At 41.7% G+C, this 20533-nt stretch overlaps 1 protein-coding gene and 1 pseudogene across 1 annotated transcript; both read left to right on the top strand.

The window, feature by feature from the left end:
- The first annotated feature begins 2465 nt into the window (after positions 1–2465).
- On the top strand, positions 2466–9769 carry LOC144691782 (carbonyl reductase [NADPH] 1-like). Its single transcript, XM_078560248.1, has 2 exons — positions 2466–2862; positions 9285–9769. Exons 1-2 carry the CDS (start codon positions 2472–2474, stop codon positions 9719–9721), a joined length of 828 nt encoding a protein of 275 aa, XP_078416374.1. The 5' UTR covers positions 2466–2471; the 3' UTR covers positions 9722–9769.
- A 9877-nt stretch (positions 9770–19646) lies between these two features.
- LOC144692018 (carbonyl reductase [NADPH] 1 pseudogene) lies at positions 19647–20533 on the top strand (annotated as a pseudogene).

A 20533-nucleotide genomic window follows, 5' to 3' on the forward strand; every position in this document is an offset into this window, starting at 1 on the left:
ATAAAGTTGCCAGAAATAGTAGTAAACCCGAGGACTGGGAGCATTTTAGAATACAGCGAAGGAGGACCAAGAAACTGATAAAGGGAGAATAGCATCTGAATGTAAACTAGCAAAAAACATAAAAATGGATGGTAAAAGCTTCTATAGGTACTTCACTGAGGAAGATACAAGAAATCTCCCAGGATTAGAGATCCAAGGGACCAGGGAGAATGAGGAATTGAAGGAAATTAGTATTAGTAGAAGGATTATATTGGAGAAGTTAATGGGACTGAAAGTTGATAAGTCCCCGGATACTGATGTTCTACATCCTAGAGTATTGAAAGATGTAGCTATGGTGATAGTGGATGATCATCTTCCAAAATTCTATTGATTCTGGAAGGTTGGAAGGTAGCAAATATCATCCCACTATTTAAGATGTGAGGGAGAGGGAAAACAGGGAACTACAGATCTGTTAGTCTTACATGAGTATTAGGGAAAATGCTAGGATCTATTCTAAAGGATGTGATAAACGGACACTTGGATAATAATGATCTGATTTGGCATAGTCAACATGGATTTATGAATGGGAAATCATGTTTGCCGAACCTGTTGGAGATTTTTGAGGATGTTACTAACAGAATTGATAAAGGGGAGTCGGTGGATGTAGTATACTTGGATTTTCAGAAGGCTTTTTATAAAGTCCCCCACAGGAGGTCGGTTAGCAAAATTAAAGCACATGGGATAGGAGGGAATATGCTGGCAAGATTAAGGATTGGTTAACAGGCAGAAATCAGAGAGTAGGAACAAATGGGTCATTCTTGCATTGGCAGGCTGTGACTAGTGGGGTCCTGCAAGGATCAGTACTTGGGCCCCAGCTGTTCACAATATGTCAATGATTTGGATGTGTGGACCAAATGTAACATTTCCAAGTTACAAAGCCAGGTGGGAATGTGTATTGTGCAGAAGATGCAAGGCAGCTTCAAGTAGATTTAGACAGATTTAGTGAGTGGGCAAGAACATGGCAGATGGAATATAATGTGGAAAAATGTGAGATTATCCACTTTGGCAGGAGGAACAGATGTGCAGTGTATTTCCTAAATGGTAAGAGATTAGAAAGTGTAGATGTACAAAGGGACCTGGGTGTACTCATCAATAAGTCACTGAAAGCTAACCTGCAGGTGCAGCAAGCAATTAGGAAGGCTAATGGTATATTGCCTTTGTCGCAAAAGGATTTGAGTGCAGGAGTAGTGAAGTCTTGCTTCAATTGTATAGAACCTTGGTTAGACTGCACCTGGGGTACTGTGTGCAGTTTTAGTCCCCTTACCTTAGGAAGGATATTATTGCCATAGAAGGAATGTAATGAAGGTTCACCAGACTTGTTCCCTGGATGGTGGGACCTTCCTATGAAGAGAGATTGAGGAAACTGAGCCTGTATTCTCTAGAGTTTCGAAGAATGACAAGTGATCACATTGAAAGCTACAAAATACTTAACTGGATAGACAGGGTAGATGTAGGTAAGATGTTTCCACTGCCTGGGGAGCCTAGAGCCGGGAGATACAATTTCAACACAAGGGGGAAGGTACTTAGGACTGAGTTGAGGAGAAATCTTTTTACTCAGAGGGTTGTGAGTGTTTGGAATTCTCGACCCCAGGAGGCCGTGGAAGCTGTCATTGAATATGTTTAAGGCAGAGATTGACAGATTGCTAATTACCAGTGGCACAAAGGGATATGGGGATAGTGTCGTGAAAAAGGCATTGAAGTGGATGATCAGCCATGAGCGTATTGAATGGCGGAACAGGCTCGATGGGCTGAATGGCCTACTCCTGTTCCTCTGTTCCAACCGTCTCCCCTTTGACATTCTACAGCATTCCCATCACTCAATCCCCCACCATCAACATCCTGGAGGTTACCATTGACCTGGAACTGAAGTGGGCCGGCCATATAAATACTGTAGCAGCCAGAGTCTGACCTATCTCTGAATACTTTAAGATTCAGAAATTCTTGTTATTCCTGTACTTTCGCTGTAAATTGAATCACACACTTTCCAACAATTAGATGGTGCATCTGGCTGCATCTAAACTGTGTTTTTCATGAGAATATTGGCAGAAAAGAATGATTCTGAGCAAAATATTAACATCCAGTTAGAAATTCCTGACTTACATAACCACTCCTGACTGGTTACTAATTAAATCCCCTATTTAGATTAAACCCGAATAAACATAATTGAAGAAAAACGCCTCTTTGATAGGCTCAATAAAATCATTTTAAAAAAAGGAAATGTAACAAATTTAGTTAGAATGTTTCTTGTATCAACCAACCAAAGATCAGGAGAGGTGGACTAAGGTGCACTGATTCCGTGTTGAGTTTCACTTGGCCCGGGGCGTCTGCACATTCCTGCCAAATGTAACAAACTCACCCTGTTTCGTTGAGTCAGTTTGAGCCTGTTCCAGCACTGAAACCCGGCACTGAGTGAAACCAAGCTCTCCGTGAACATGTCCAAGCGAGTGGCCGTGGTGACTGGAGCCAACAAAGGCATCGGCCTGGCGCTGGTGCGGGCTCTGTGCCGACAGTTCGAGGGGGATGTGTACCTGACTGCCCGGGACAGGGACCGCGGGCAAGAGGCGCTGCGCAAACTGCAGCAGGAACAGCTGAAGCCACTTTTCCACCAGCTGGACATCACCGACCTGCAGAGCATCAGAAACCTGCGGGACTTCATGTCCCGGGGATACGGAGGCATCGACATCCTGATCAACAATGCAGGAATCGCCTTTAAAGTGGCCGACACGGCTCCTTTCGGGACCCAAGCTGAAGTGACTCTGGCGACCAACTTCTTCGGTACCAGGGATGTGTGCACTGAGCTCCTCCCCATCATCAAACCCCAAGGTACTGAGCATTGGAAATGTTTACATATATAGACAACAAACGCACTTTGCATTTGAAAGAATCTTGTCCACTACCAGGCATTCACTCTATTTTTGTGTGCATGAAGCACTGAGTACCTTTCCAGGGAGGAGATCAGCACTCTGCACATGTTGGCCTTTCTGTCATTAGGGCAATTTGCTTGGCTGGAAGGTGAAGAGCTTCACAGTGACAGCTTATTGGGATTTTGCTGTGGATCCAACAATGAGGCTAACAGGTTTTCTTTCTTTATTCTTTCACGGGATGTGAGGTATCACTGGCAAAGCCAGCATTTTTTGCCCATCCCTAATTGCCCTTGAACTGAGTGGCTTGCTGGGCCATTTCAGAGGGTGGTTAAGAGTCAGCGATATTGCTGTGGGTCTGAAGTCACATGTAGGCCAGACCAGGTAAGGATGGCAGATTTCCTTCCCTAAAGAACATTAGTGAACCAGTTGGGGTTTTTTTTACAACAATTGATGATAGTTTCATGGTCACCATTACTGAGATGAGCTTTCAATTCCAGATTTTTTATTAATTGAGTTCAAATTCCACCACTACCTTGGTGGGATTTTAACCCATGGCCCCAGAACATTAGCCTGGACCTCTGGATTGCTAGTCCAGTGACGTTACGATGACTCCACCACATCCCATAAGCATTATTAAATATATCTTTAACAGAGGTGTTCAGAATAATAAGGAGTTTTGAAAGTCTTTATAGGGAGAAGGTGTTTCCTCTGGCAGGAGAGTTGCTAACCAGTCGATACAGGTTTAAGGTAATTGACAAAAAAAAGCCAAGAGACAAATGAGCAGATTGGTTTTTTTGAGTGAGTGGTTATGACCTGAAATCCATTGCTTGAATGGAAGATGGAAGGTTTGTTCGTAACTGTTTGGATTTTGAAAGGGAATCATTACTGCATGTCCTATCTGGCTTGCCATAGTCATGTGTGCTCTGCTATGAGGGACTCCCTGCTGGCAGCCATCTTTTATATTCAGTTCAATAAAGACACTATGCTAGACGTACTACAGTTGGCAAATATATGAGATTGCAATAGATTTAATTAACAAGCTGGAGCCGATATGAATAGCAACACTTTTAACACTTCTGGAGAGGTACTGCTATAAATTGTAATCCACCCTAGATCTATCCAAAGAAACAAAAAAGATGACAGAGATTTTGAAAGCCTTGAAGGCACGCTTTGAACCCCAAGTGAACATAACTTATGAATGGTATGTGTTCAACATTGGGGCTCAAGGTGAAAAAGAGTCCATTGATCAGTACGTGACTGCAGTAACACAATTTGCAGGACCATGTGAATTCAGGAAACTGAAAGATGATCTCATTCAAGATAGAATTGTTTTAGGTATAAGAGATTTGACAGTGAGAGCATGTCTACTGAGAGAGGAGAAACTTACTCTCAAGAAAGCAATAGAAGTGTGGCAGAAACACAGAGGTTGTGAAACTTCAGCGAGAGCTCATGTATGACAGAACAGACCAGGAGATACATTATGCTGCAAGACATTCCACGCCGAAAGAGCAGAACAATCATGAACAAAAGGCAGGATGAAAATACTACAGGGGACATCATACAAAGGAAAAGAAGAATTGTCAAGCATGGGAAAAGCAATGTTTTAACTACAAGAAGCCGAATTATTTAGCACACAAGTGTTTGGCTAGAAAGAAGCAAAATAAATCTATACAGGGGCTACTGGAGAGATAGCAGCAGAAGAGTCTGATGAAGCACTATACACCATACAAAAGGTTGGTTCTGTCAAGGCTATAAGTGATAAATGCTTTGTGACTGTCAGACTGATTACTGCAGAAGGAGAGCATCAAGTGAACATGAAGCGTCAGATAGACACTGGTGCGCCATGCAACATCATGACATTCACAGACTTGGGCAAAGTGACTCAACATGGTGATCCAAAAATGAAAGCAAGGTTGAGGCTATATGTTGGCATGATACTCATACCAAGAGGACAAATTAATCTGAGAGCCCAATGCAATGGCAAGAATGAAGACCTGGAGTTCCAGACCATAGATGGTATGGCAACAACCACTCATCTCAGCCAGAGCAAGTCTAAAGCTTGGATTGGTAACCCTAAACATGCCACAATGTGTCGCAGCACACAAAACTGCTACTGAACAGATCCTAGAGGAGTACAAAGATGTGTTTACAGGGTTTGGATGTCTTCCTGGTGAATATCATCTTGAAGTACATGAGAGTCTAAGATCAATTCAGCCAAGAAGAGTTCCAGCTACCCCCTATTTCAGCCAGATTAACAAGATAGAAGAGCTGGAAAAGAAGGGAGTAATCAAGAAAGTGACAGCTCCTACAGACTGGATGAGCAGCATGGTAGCAGTGAATCAACCTGGAAAGCTGCAAGTATGCCTAGATTCAAAGGATCTAAATAAAGTGCTGAAGAGATGTCACCACCCTATGCCAATCATTGAAGGAATTTTGCCACAACTTACCAAAGTAAAGATCTTTACTATCCTAGATGTGAAGGATGGTTACTGGCAAGTGAAGCTGGATGAAAGCAGCAGCTTTCTAATGACATTCTGGACACCATTCAGGAGATACAGATGGTTGCGCATGCCATTTGGCATTTCCATGGTTCCAAAAGAGTATCAATGCAGACAGCATGAGATAGTCAGTGATCTTCCCAGAGTGGAAGCCATAGTGCATAATCTATTAGTCTATGGACGTGGAGACACAAGAAGAAGCCATAGTTGACCATGATCAGAATTTATTATGACTGCTCAAGAGAGACCTTGCCAGATGAACCTGAAGCTGAACATGAAAAAATTGCAATTGAAGATGCCTGAAGTCAAGTGCATGGGTCATGTACTTGCAGCAAATGTCTTCGCCCGGATCCCTAACAATAGAAATGGAACAACAACAGCAGTTACCACTGTATAACAAGTGACATGGGAATGGCACTTCCGGAGAGAGAACATCACCCAGATGAACAGCCTATGGCATGCGTACCATTAAGAGACTGCACAATTTAACAACTATGTATGCAATGCATGTGCAGTGACTGGCAAGAATAATGAACACATTGTTAATGCTTGAGAACAGTTGTGGTATAGTGAGTAACTTGGGTAACTCATAGTTACACATGATAGTGCATGCAAACTTGTCTGTTGTTTGTTATGAAAAGGGGTATGTTTGGGTTTTGAAATGCAAGAATTACTACATTTCCAATCTGGCTTGCCATAATCATGTGACCTCAGCAATGAGGAACTCATTGAAGGCAGCCTTCTTACATTCAGTTCAATAAAGGCACTGTACTAGACACACTATAGTCTTTGAGCTTGTAACATTAACTTTCTAAAAAGAATTGGATAATAAGGCAAAAAGTTACAGGGTTATGGGGAAAGTGCAGGGAAATGGAAATAATTGATGTACTTTGGCTGTAAGGAAGCAGCATCATGGTTTGTCATGTGACTCATTAGTTGATTCCTTTGTCTTCTCTCCTGTGTGTGATCTGTAAAGAAACACTTGCAACTCCTGAAATACTGGTACGTCCATATGTTATTTTATATAAGCAAATAAAACATTGATTATGTTTATAACAATTCATGGTGACTTCTACTATTTAAAGAGGTATTAAGATAGGACAGGCAAAATGAGCTGAATGGCAGTCTCCAATGCTCTACCAGTCATTGGTGTTGTGAGAAATATGGGCAGGAGTCAGGAGGGGGAAATACTTTTTAGGACTTTGGAGAAAGGGAGATTGGGAATGGGACAGTAATTTGCAAGAACAGTGAGCTCAAGTGTGTTTTTTTGAGGTGGGATTGATGACAGCCTTGTCTAGGGTGACTCATTGAGGAAAGAGAATAATTTAAAATGTATGTTAGAATGGGGTTTATCTCAATGGCTTGTTTCTGTGTTGTAATTGTTTGTATTTCTCTTTGCTTGACTCCATCCTTCCCTCTCATATTTTTTAAATCCAGTCTTGGTCCTACCTTATCACTATTTGCTGATTTACCTGCTCTTCACTCCTACTGTTTTGCATCCTTCAACTGAAACTCTTGATTTTTTTACCTGTCTTTCATGTAGGGCACCCAGCTCCTGATTGGCACTTTATATGAATGGCCTTCAGCAATGCTCTCAAATAATATAAGTAACCAATGTAAACACAGAACCTATTTTGCTGAAAAACTGGAGACTACACAGTTCTCTGCTGCATATTACATCTGCCAAGCATCTGCCTATTTTACCAGCCCGTCTATGTCCTCCTGAAGTCTATTACTATCCTCCTTATTGTTTACTCCATTTGTGAGTTTCATATCACCTGGGTACACAGTGCATAATTTCCAAGCCCACATCGTAAATATACATCAAAAACAGCAGCGAGTCCGAATACCAACCTTTGAGCACATCACCATGTATTTGTCTCCAGTCTTTAATCCAATAGACTATAATTTTGCTAACAAATCTATTATGTAGTACTTTGCCAGACTTCTTTTGAAAGTCCATCTAGACATTATCAGCCATCACCAACCCCCTCTGTTATTTCATTGAAGAATTTGATCAAGTTTCTCAAACACAGTTTGCAGTTCACAATTTCATGCTGGCTTTCATTTATTGGCACATATCTTTCCAAATGCCAATTAATTTTGGCACGGGTTGTTGTCTCTGAAAGTTTCCCCACTGCCTATATTAAGCTGACTGGCCTATAGTTGCTGTATTTATCCCTCTGCCTCTTTTAAACATAAACCTTTGCAATCCTCTAGTCTTCTGGCACCGGCCCCATATCCAAGGAGGATTAGATGTGGCCATAGCACTTGAAATTTCCACCCTAATTCCTGTCAGGAACCAAGGGTGCATCCCATCAATTACAAGAAACCTCATTAGCAGTTATATACTGTCCCTTACTGCTCTATATATGCTTTCTGGCAGGCAGCATAAGCACAGCTCACCATTAACTTTGTTTTTAGCAAAGGAGTCAATAATTCACACTGTGGTATAACTAGTACAGAGGGATCCTGATTCTGGCCCATTAATAATTCTGAAGAAAAGTGTTAGAGAGAAACTGGGATATTGTCAGCCTGTTAGTCTTAACACTGTTTATCATGTTATTGAAACCTATAATTAAGGATTATTGACTAACTGAGCAGAGAGAAATTCGAGCTGACTACAGAGAACCAAAACAAAAACAGAATTACCTGGAAAAACTCAGCAGGTCTGGCAGCATCGGCGGAGAAGAAATCAGTTAACGTTTCGAGCCTTCATGGCCCTTCGGCAGAACTGAAGCCAGTTCTGCCGAAGGGCCATGAAGGCTCGAAACGTTAACTGATTTCTTCTCCGCCGATGCTGCCAGACCTGCTGAGTTTTTCCAGGTAATTCTGTTTTTGTTTTGGATTTCCAGCATCCGCAGTAGCTTTTAGCTTTTTGTTTTTATCTACAGAGAACCAACATGGATTGTAATGGGCAGTTTATGTTTAACAAACCTAATTTAATTTTTGGAGCCAATCACTAAAGTAGTCACTAAAGCAGGTAATTGTTTTATATTCTTTTTGGGATATGAGCATCCATTGCTAATTGCTCTTGTGAAGGTGGTATGAGCCGCTTTCTTGAACCACTGCAGTCCATGTGATGTAGGTACATCCACAGTGCTAAAAGGAAAGGAATTCCAGGATTTTGACACAGCGCCAGTGAAGGAACAATGATATTCTTTCCGGTGTGTGACTCGAAGGGGAACTTGCAGATGGTGGTGTTCCCTTGCGCCTGTTGCCCTTGTGCTTCTATGAGATAGAAATCAAGGTTCAACAAGGGTATAAAACTATGTGGAGATGTCTACGATATAGATCAGACATGATCTCATTGAATGGTGGGAAAGGCTTGATGGGCTGAACAGGCTACTCCTGTTACTATATTAATGGCTATTCTTTTTGATGTTGAAGCTTTCTGATTGCACTTTTAAATTATTTGACTCAAAAACATGATGGACGATAGCCCCATCAGTCTGTCATTGAGGGTTGTAGACCAGCAGGTTTGATCACAGTCCTATGTAGAGGTAACTAGTCACAGCTGGGGTGAAATGGAAACATGACCATTGGTTTCAATGTCCTCAGCAGCATAAGTGAGGGAAGAAAAAAAAATAAACAAGTTTCAAGCTCTTCAACAGCTGGAAAATGTTTACATAGTCATTGAGACAGAATCAGCTGGCAGCTGTGATGTCCTGATAGTCAGATATCAGATTGGTCATCTCAAATGTGGAAAATGATCATTTGGGTTAGGTGTTCAAGATTTGTCAGTAGCCTTGAAAGAATTCCCCATCTGTTTCATTGCTTTTAGGGGAACAGAAAATAGAATCAACCCGGGCAAGACAAAATATTGCTTTTGGTTTTTGTGCTCTTGTATATAATCTGATTTTGATTTCCTTTGAACCTGCAGGGAGAGTGGTGAATGTATCCAGTGTATCTGGTTCCAGTGCATTGCAGCAATGCAGCCAAGAACTCCAAAAGAAATTCCGCAGTTCGACGATCACGGAGGAGGAACTGGTGGAGCTGATGAAGAAATTTGTTGAAGATGCTAAAAGAGGAGTCCACGCTCAACAGGGGTGGTCATCCTCTGCCTACGGGGTATCAGAGATCGGTGTTACGGTCCTTTCGAGGATCCATGCCCGAATGCTGAGTAAGGAGAGAGCAGCAGACAGGATCCTTTTGAATGCTTGCTGTCCTGGCTGGATAAAAACAGACATGGCTGGTCCCAATGCCCCTGGGACCCCAGAAGAAGGGGCTGTGACCCCAGTTTATTTAGTTCTTCTCCCAGCAGGGGCAGATGGCCCACATGGGGAGCTTGTAAGCAATAAAGCTGTTCAGAAATGGTAAACCTAAAGGCATGGGGTAGAGGGAAGACAAAGAAACTGGAGGATAAAAGGAGCAAAAGATTATTCTTTATATTCTAACAAAAAGTGACCAAAATTAAAGCCTGATATTTCCTTCCTTGGTTTTATGGCTTTTTCAAAACTAATTCTTACAATAATTATTTTTTCCTCAATCTCAAGTGAAAGCTCAAAATTAGAAGGTGCTAAATTTTAAATGGGCTGAAAGGGGATTGTGCCTGGGTAACGTTTGACAGGAAAAACTGTAATGAAATAATGGGCGATCTTTAAGGAAGATATGTTTCAGGTACAGGCCAGCGACATTCCACCAAGGGCGAAAGGCAGAGAAACCATAGGGCTCTTCGATGACAAGGGAGATAGATAAAACAACAAAACATAAAGGGAGGCTGTCTGCTGTATGTCGGGTGGATTCTTCAACCGCGCCCCAGACCACATACAATAAGTTGATAGGGGAAGGGAAGAGGACAAAGAGACTCTATGAGAGTAGAATGCAAGTAAAATAAAAGGTAACCCAAAAATCTTCTATGGGCATGTAAATAGTAAGTGGATACGAAAAGGCGAGGTGAAGTCTATTAGGGACAAAGAAGGTGATAGATGCTTAGAAGCTCTGGGCAAGGCAAGTATCAATTCTTTGTATAGGTGTTTACTAAGGAAGGGTATGCTGACAAAATATTAGTGGAAGTGGAAAGGTTAGAAGTAATGGATGGGTGAAAATTGATAGGCTGGATGTCCTGGAAAGGCAGATTATGCTTAGAGTGGATAAGCCGCCTGGTCTAGATACCTTGCGTCCCAAGTTGCTAAGGGAAATGGGGGTGGAGATAGCAGAAAGGCTTGCCATGATCTTGCAATGTTCCCTAGATATGGTGGGGGGAGGTGCCAGAAGATTGTGAAGTGGCAAATGTGGCACCCTTATTCAAGAAAGGGTGTAAGGATAGTTCCCACAACTATAGGCCAGTTAGTTCACCATCAGTGATGGGTAAGGTTTTAGAAACAATAATCAGGCAAATAATTAACAGGCACAAGGAGAGGCTGAGTTAGTTGGGAGAAGCAGCACAGATTTGTAAAAGGCAGAACATGTTTGACGAATCCAATTGAGTTTTTTGATGAAGTAACAAAGGTTGATGAAGGAAATGCACTGGATTCTGTCTAAATGGATTTTAAGAAAGCATTTGACAAAGTACCACATAAAAGGCTGATCAATCAAATTGAGGCTCATGGAATAAGAGGTCAGTGACAAATAAAAAAAAATTAACTTAAGTCCAGGAAACAGTGAGTCATAATATTTTTCAGACTGGAGGATGGTAGACAGTGGTGTTGCTGTGGAGACATTCCTAGGAGTACTGCTTTCTTGATATTTTTCTAAATGATTTGAATATTGGAATGTAGAAAAACGTTTCAAAATTTGCCGATGATACCAAATATGCAGGTGTGGCAAACAGTGAAAATGATACCCATCAACTGCAACAGGACATAATAGATTGGCAGGATGAGCAGACAAGTGTCAGTTCAAATTTAAAAACTTAGACTATACAACCCCACAAGCTGGCTCCACCATTCAATACAATCTTCAGCTTCAACTCCACTTTTCCAAACCCACCGCCCAATGTCCCTTGATTTCTTGAGAGACCAAAAATCTCAGCCTTAAAGCATTCAATGGTGAAGCATCCAAAACCCTCTGGGGTAGAGAATTCCAAACATTCAGAACCCTTTGAGTGAAGAAATTTCTCCTCATCTCAGTCCTAATTAACCAGCCTCTTATTCTAAGACTTTGTCTCCATGTTCTAAATTCTCCAGCCAGGGGTAACAACCTCTCAGTGTTGATCCTGTCAAACCCCTTAATAATCTTGTATATTTCAATTATGTTACCTCTCATTCTTCTAAACTGCGGAGAATATCGATGCAATTTACTCAGCCTCTGATCATAGGACAACCCTCTCATTCCAGTGACAAATCTACTAAATCTTCACTGTACTGCCTCCAATGCAAGTATATGCTTCCTTAAATATGGAGACCAAAACTGCACACAGTATTCCAAGTGTGGTTTCACCAAAGTCTGTACAATTGTAGCATGCCTTCTTTATTCCTGTATTCCAATCCCCTTGCAATAATGGCCAATAAGCCATTTGCTTTCCTAATTGCTTGTTGTACCTGCATGCTAACTTTATGTGTTCCTTGTTTGAGTATGCCCAAGTCCATTTCAACATCAGCATTTACAAATTTCACATATTTTAAAAATATTCTGTTTTTCCATTCTTATGACCAGAGTGAAAAACTTCACCCTTGCCCACATTATATTCCATCTGCCACCTTGTTACCCACCCACGTAACCTGTCTATATATCTTTGCAGCCTCTTGGTGTCCTCCTCACAGCTTACGTTCCCACCTAGCTGTGTATCCTCAGCCAGCTTAGATATATTACTCTCTGTCTCTTGTCTAAGTAATTAGTCTTAATTATAACTAGCCGAGGCCCCAGCACTGATCCTTGCGGCTCTCCACTAATCACAACCTGCCAACTTGAAAATGCCTAATTTATTCTTACTCTTCGCATCCTGTCCATTAACCAATCCTCTATCCATGCTAATAAATTATGCCCAACTCCATGAGCCTTTATCTTGCATTTTTGTGTGGCACTTCAGCAAATATCTTTTGGAAATCCAGGTATACTACATCTACTGGTTCCCCTTTATCTAACCTACCAATTGCATCCTTAAAAATTCTAATAAATTTGTCAAACAAGATTTCCCTTTAATAAAACTATGTTGATTTTGTCTGATCATACAATGGTTTTCTAAGTGCATTGTTGAGACTTTATTAATAATGTATTCTTGCACTTTTCTGATACCTCAATTCCCCCAAACTGGCCTGTAGTTCCTTGTTTTCTCCATCCCTCTTTGAATTGCCGTATTATGTTTGTTAACATCCAATCTATTGGGATTGTTCTAGAATCTAAGAAAATTTGGAAAAACATAGCCAGTGCACCCACTATCTCTGTAGCTATCTGTTGCTGGTCTTCAGGTTTTTGAGATCTGTCAGATTTTATTCCCAAAGTTGCCCCATTACTTTATTAGGAGAGATAATGTCGAGAAGTGTAAGGTGTTGTATTTTGCCAAGAGGGCTAGGAAGAAGCAATATATGCATAATGGTTCAGTTCTAAAGAGCGTGCATGGACAGAAGATACTAAGTGTTCATGTGCCCTGATCTTTGAAGGTGTCAGGAAAGATTGATAGAGTTAGCAAAGCTTATGGGATCTTGGGCTTCATATAGAGGGACTGAGTACAAAAGCAGAGAAGTTGTGCTGAACCTTTATAAAGCTCTGGTTAGGCCACAACTAGAGTGCTGCATCGAGTTCTGATCACCACACTTTGGTAAGGATGTGAAGGTTCTTGAGAGGGTATGGAGGAGATTTACCAGAATAGTTCCAGGGATGAGGGAATTTAGCTACAAGGTTAGGTGGGAAAAGCTGGTGTTGGTCTTCTTGGAGCAGAGGAGGTTGAGGGATGATCTGGTAGAAGTGTATAAGATTATGACAGGTTTAGATAAGGTAGATAAAGAAAATCTGATTAGCTGATAGTACAAGCATTAGAGTAGTCGGATTTAAGCTTTGAGCATGAGATACAAGGGGATGTGAGGAAGAGTCTTTTCTTTCATCAGCCTGCGATAGTGATCTGGAACTTGCTGCCTACGAGGGTGGTGGAAGTGGTGACAATCAATGATTGAAAAAGGAAATTGGATGGACACTTGAGGTAAATAAACTTGCATTGCTCTCGGAATAGAGCTGGATGACCCTACAGAGAGCTAACATGGACTTAATGGGCTGAATGGCCTCCGTGTGTGCCATAATGATTCTGAAATATATTCAATAAAAATCAAGCTTTCACACTCTAATTATCTAGTCATTTTTTCCAAAAAGAAGTAATACATCTGACTGATGTTGTAAACTGTTTTATGTTAACTTGAATATTCAACATTGATAAAGATAAACATTAGTAAATGATTTAGACAATTTGATTCACTCCACATGATATAAAGGAACCGCTGAAGGAACTGGACACAGCAAAGACTATAGGCCCTGACAACTTCCTGGCATGAGTACTGAAGACTTATTATACTAGCCACACCCCTAGACAAGCTGTTGTGGTGCAGCTACAACAATGGAATTTGTTAGATTCTCATTTCTCATTTCAGTGGATGTTCATTTCCAATGTGGAAAATTGTCCAGGTATGTCCTATTCACAAAGAGCAGGTCAAATCCAATCCTTCTATTCAACAACCATTAGTCTACTCTTGATCATCACATAAGTGATGGAAGGTGTCATGGACAGTGCTATCAAGCGGTACTTACACAGCAAAGGCTGGCTCACTGATGCTTAGTTTTGGATTCCATCAGGGCCACTCAGCTCCTTATGTCATTGCCTTGATCCAAACCAATGGGAACAGTTCTCTCTATCCACTATGTCCAGACACCTCATGATTTTGAACACAAAACCTATCTGTCAAATCTCCCCACCTTCTCTTCAAGGAAAACAGTTCTCCCAATCAATTTACGTGACTTACGTTCCTTATCCCTGGAACTATTCCCATGAATCTTTTCAGCACCCTCTCTAATGCCTTCACAGCCTTCCGAAAGTGTGGTGCAGAGAACTGAATGCAATACTCCAGCTGAGGCCAAACCAGTGTTTTATATGGGTTTACCACAAAGTCCTTGCTTTTGTACTCTAAGCCTCTATTTATAAAGCCCAGGATTCTGTATGTTTTATTAACTGCACTCTCAACCTGTCCCGCCACCCACAGTGATATGTGCACATATACCCTCAGGTCCCTCTACTCCTGCACCCCCCTTAGAATTGGATCCTTTATTTTATATTGTCTCTGCATGCTTTTTCTACCAAAAGGAATCACTTCACACTTCTCTGCATTTCATCTACCATTTGTCCACCCATTCCATTAAGATATCTATGTCCTTTAGAAGTTTAATATTATCCTGCTCACAGTTCACAATGCTCCTAAGTTAAGTAACATCCACAAATTTTGAAATTGTGCCCTATACCCCAAGACCTAGATTATTAATATATATCATGAAGAGCAGGGGTCCTAACACCTGGGGAACTCCACTATCAACCTGTCTGAAAAACAACCGTTTACCACTAAGATAAAAACAAAAAACTACTGCGGATGCTGGAAATCCAAAACAAAAACAGAATTACCTGGAAAAACTCAGCAGATCTGGCAGCATCGGCGGAGAAGAAAAGAGTTGACGTTTCGAGTCCTCATGACCCTTCAGCAGAACTGAGTATAGTTAGGAGAGGGGTGAAATATAAGCTGGTTTAATGATAGGGTCCCCCTTGTCCTCACTTACCACCCCACCAGCCTCCGCATTCAAAGGATCATCCTCCGCCATTTCCGCCAACTCCAGCATGATGCCATCACCAAACACATCTTCCCTTCACCCCCCCTGGCGGCATTCCGTAGGGATCGTTCCCTCCGGGACACCCTGGTCCACTCCTCCATCACCCCCTACTCCTCAACCCCCACCTATGGCATCTCCCCATGCCCACGCAGAAGATGCATCACCTGCCCCTTCACTTCCTCTCTCCTCATCGTCCAAGGGCCCAAACACTCCTTTCAAGTGAAGCAGCATTTCACTTGCATTTCCCCTAACTTAGTCTACTGCATTCGTTGCTCCCAATGCAGTCTCCTCTACATTGGAGAGACTAAACGCAAACTGAGCGACCGCTTTGCAGAACACCTTCGGTCTGTCCGCAAGAAAGACCCAAACCTCCCTGTCGCTTGCCATTTTAACACTCCACCCTGCTCTCTTGCCCACATGTCTGTCCTTGGCTTGCTGCATTGTTCCAGTGAAGCCCAACGCAAACTGGAGGAACAGCACCTCATCTTCCGACTAGGCACTTTACAGCCTTCCGGGCTGAATATTGAAATCAACAACTTTAGATCTTAAACTCCCTCCCCCCAGCCCCTTTCCATTTCTTCCCCCTCCCTTTTGTTTTTTTCAATAATTTATATAGATTTTTCTTTTCCCACCTATTTCCATTATTTTTAAATCTACAACTGTAATACCTCGTCAGCCTTTCCACCCCACCCCCACCAGAGCTGTACCTTGAGTGTCCTGCCATCTATTCTTAATTAGCACATTTTCTTAGATAATATCATCACCTTCAACACCTCTTTGATCCTTTTATCTGTGACATCTTTTGATTATCTGCTCCTATCACTGCTTGCTTGTCCCTACAACCCCCCCCAACTTCTCCCCCCCACCTTAAACCAGCTTATATTTCACCCCTCTCCTAACTATACTCAGTTCTGCGGAAGGGTCATGAGGACTCGAAACGTCAACTCTTTTCTTCTCCGCCGATGCTGCCAGACCTGCTGAGTTTTTCCAGGTAATTCTGTTTTCGTTTACCACTAATCTCTGTTTCCTGTCACTTAGCCAATTTTGTAACCATATTGCTACTGTCCCTCCTATTCCATGAGCTCTAACTTTGTTCACAAGTCCATTGTACAGCATTTTACCATTGGGTGATTCCTCTGTTTTCTCTCCTGAGTGTGATCTGTAAGCAAACATTGCAACTCCTGAAATACTTGCAAACTCATTTGTTATTTTATTTAAGCAAATGAAACATTTATTACCTTTGTAACAATTCATGGTTATGCCTACTATTTAAAGAGATATTGACAGAGGATAGACAAAATGAGCTGAATGGCAGCCTTCTAAGCTCAATGATTCTATGGCATTGTTTAGAAAGATGGATAGGGAGTCAGGTGGTGACGATATTTTTCAGAAGTTTGGAAAGAGAAGGGAGCTTGGGAATGGGCCAAGAATTTGCAGGCACAGTGAGATCAAGTGTGGGTTGTTTTGTCTTGTGTTTGGGGTCTAGGTGGGGCTCTTTAAGTTTGCCTGTTTCCCTAAGAAAGCTACTTAAGAATATAGTTTGTAAAAATCATAATGATTTATTTACAGCTCTAGGTACATCTCAGTAACACGACACGAGGTCGGATTTCTCCTTCCCTCCAGATCTCTGTTACTTGGTTATGTGACATTGCACCATAGTTACATTGGTATCAGGTGCTTCTGATGTTAACCCTTTACTCTACATCTCACAGAAGTCTTTATCCCATCTATATACATCCTCATATGCAGGTATTTTTGAGGAGGGGTCGATGATGGCTGTTCTGAGGGGTGACAGTAATTGAGGAAAGTGAATAATTTACAATATCAGCTAACATGGGAATATGGACTGGTTTAGTTCAATGGCCTGTTTCTGTGTTGTAATTGTTTGTATTCCTTCTTACTTTACTCAATCCTTTCTTCTACCACCCGCCTATTTTTAAAATCCAGTCTTGGGGTGGAATTTTATGGCTCTGTCACAGCGAGGGAGGGGCTGTAAAATGAGGCAACCATTCAACCCTCCTAACTTTACTCAGTTCTGCTGAAGGGTCATGAGGACTCGAAATGTCAACTCTTTTCTTCTCCGCCGATGCTGCCAGACCTGCTGAGTTTTTCCTGGTAATTCTGTTATTGTTTTGGGCAACCATTCAAAAGTCCATTGACTTTGGCAGGACCATAAAATACCACCGGTGTAAAATTCCACCCTTGATCTTTCCTCATCACTGTTTGCTGATTTACCTGTTCTTCACTCCTACTGTTTTGCTTCTTTCAACTGAAGCTCTCAATTTTTTTACATTTAGAGCATCCAGCACCTGATTGGTAATTTATATAAATGGTCTTCAGCAATATTCTCAAATAATAAAAGCAATCAATAATTTTCAATCAATATTTTGCTACAAAGCTAGCAAACTTCACAGTTTTCTATTATATTTCATCTGCCAAGTGCCTGCCAATCTCCCAGTCCCTTTGTGTCCTCTAAAATCTGTTACTATCCTCCTCATTGTTTACTTCATTTCAGAGTTTCACATCGTTTTCTTTGAAGGCACCTTCCAAACCTGTGACCGCGACCACCTAGAAGGACAAGGGCAGCAGATGCATGGGAACACCACCACCTGCATGTTACCCTCCAAGCCACACACCCACCTTGACGTGGAACAGCACTGTGGGTGTACCTACACCACATGGGCTGCAGTGGTTCAAGAAGGTACCTCATCACCACCTTCTCAAGGGCAATTAGGGATGGGCAATAAATGCTGGTCCAGCCAATGACGCCCGCAACTCATGAGTGAATAAATCGAAAAGAATAAATAAGTAAATACAGGGCATAATTTCCAATCCATATCATTCATAATCATCAAAAAGAGCAGCTATCCTAATGCCAACCCTTGAGGTACCCACTCTTTACTTGTCTCCAGTCTAAAAAAAAGCCTCTCTGCTTTCTCTCCCTGACCAATTTTGTATCCAAGATGCACTGTACCTTTAATCCCATGGGTTTAGCCTTGCTGGCAAATTTATTATGTGGTACTTTGTCAAACATCTTTTGTAAGTCCATATAGACATTATCAGCTGCACTAACATCATCAATCCCTTCTGTTACTTCATCAAAAAACTCTGTCAAGTCAGTCAAACACAATTCGCCATAAACAAATTCATCCCCATATTTTTCAAAACGTGAATTAATTTTGTCATAGATTATTATCCTGAGAAGTTGGCCACCTGCTTAAAGAAAGCTGACTAGCCTGTAGTTGCTGTGCTTACCTTCTCCCCTTTTAAACAGGGCATAAGATTTGCAATCCCCTCGTCCTCTGGCACCACATTCACATCCAAGGTGGTTTGGAATATTGTGGCCACAGCCTCTGCAATGCTCCTTTTTTCCCCCAGTAAACAAGGATGCATCCCATCAGTTCAAAGAAACCTTATGAGCAGTCAGGTACTGCTCCCTCCTGCCTTCTTGCCAGCAGCATTAGCACAGTTCATCTTCAACATTGTTTTTAGCAATGGAGTCAATAGATCACACTTGTGCTGCAACTAATATTAAGGGATTCTGATTCTGTTCCACTAATACATATTAAGAAAAGCGAGGGAGAGAAACTGGGATATTGTGGAGCTATTAGTCTTAACATCTATTGTGGGAATGGTATAGGAATCGACGTTTAAGGATAAAGTGACTGAGGACTTACAGAAAATTGAGCTGATAAGAATGAGCTATAATGGATTGATTAAGTAAAAGCAAAATACTGTGGATGCTGGAAATCTGAAATAAAAACAGAAAATGCTGCAAAAACTCAGAAGGTCTGGCAGCATCTGAGGAGAAAGAAACAGAATTAACATTTTGAGTCCATGTGACTCTTCCTCAGAGATTGATAAAGGGGAGATCATGCCTATAGAATCCAATTGAATTTTTTGAGGCAGTCACTGAAATTTTTTTATATTCTGAAAGGTTTTTATATTCTATCATGGGATGTGGGCATCACTGCCTAGGTCAGCATTTATCTCCCATCCCTAATTGTCGTTGAGAAGGTATTGGTGAGCCACTTTCTTGAACCACTGCAATCCATGTGGTGCAGTTACACCCACAGGGCTGTTAGGGAGGGCGTTCCAGGATTTTGACCCAGCAATAGTGAAGGAATGGCGATATAATTCCAAGTCAGGATGGTGTGTGGCTTGGAGGAGAACATACTCCAATAAGTGCTCCAATAAGACTGCTGCTCTAGTTCTTCTAGGTGGTAGAGGTTGTGGTTAGAGTGGTAAAACTATCTGGAGATATTTATGATACAGATCAGCTTGCTCTCAATGAATGGTAGAGCAGGTTCCTCTGGCTGAATGGCCTATCCCTGTCACAATATTAATGGCTATCCTTCTCGAGGTCAAAGCCTTCTGATTGCACTTTTAAATTATTTACCCCAAATACATGACCTACGATAGTGCCATCAGTTTATCCATCCACAAAGCAGAAGGTAGTGAGTTTGAGCCTTAACCTGTGCCAATTTAGCTAGTTGTGGCTAGCATGAAGGTTTGAACATTATAATTGGCCTCAGTGTCCCCAGCAATGGAAGGTAAAGAAGAGAAAAAATTTCCAAAATTCATCTTAAACAAAATACACCTCCTGGGAAAATGAGACAGAATCAGTAGTCAGCTGTAATGCACTGATACTTGAATATCAGAATGACTATCTCTAATCTGGAAAATGATTATTTATGTGAAGTTCCTGAGATTTGACAGTGCACGAGATTTGACAGTACCCTTGAAACAATTCCCCACCATGTTTCATAGGCTGTAGGCGAAGAAGAAATGGGATCAAATTGGATGAGAGAGAAATATTGCTTTTGGTTTTTGTGCCCTTCTATGTAATCTGATTGTGATTTCTGTTAAACCTGTAGGGAAAGTGGTGAATGTATCCGGTGAATTTGGTTCCACGACTTTGCAGAAATACAGCCAAGAACTCCAAAAGAAATTCCACAGCTCGACCATCAAGGAGGAGGAACTGGTGGAGCTGATGAAGAAATTTGTTGAAGATGCTAAAAGAAGAGACCACACTCAACAGGAGTGGGCATCCTTCTGCCTACAGGGTTTCAAAGATCGGTGTTACAGTCCTTTTGAGGATCTGTGCCTGAGTGCTGAATAAGCAGACAGGATCCTCTTGGACGCTTGCAGTCCTGGTTGGATAAAAACAGACATGGCTGGTCCCAGTGCCCCTGGGAACCCGGAAGAAGGGGCTGTGACCCCAGTTTATTTAGCTCTTCTCCCAGCAGGGACAGACGGCCCACTTGGAGAGTTTGTAAGCAAAAAAACTGTTCAGGAATGGTAAACCTAAAGGCTAGGGATAGAGGGAAGACAAAGAAGCTGGAGGATAAAATGATCAAAAGATTATCCTTTATGTACTAACAAAAACTG

This window comes from Cetorhinus maximus, chromosome 16 (genome assembly GCF_964194155.1).
Source record: "Cetorhinus maximus chromosome 16, sCetMax3.hap1.1, whole genome shotgun sequence".
NCBI lineage: Eukaryota > Metazoa > Chordata > Chondrichthyes > Lamniformes > Cetorhinidae > Cetorhinus > Cetorhinus maximus.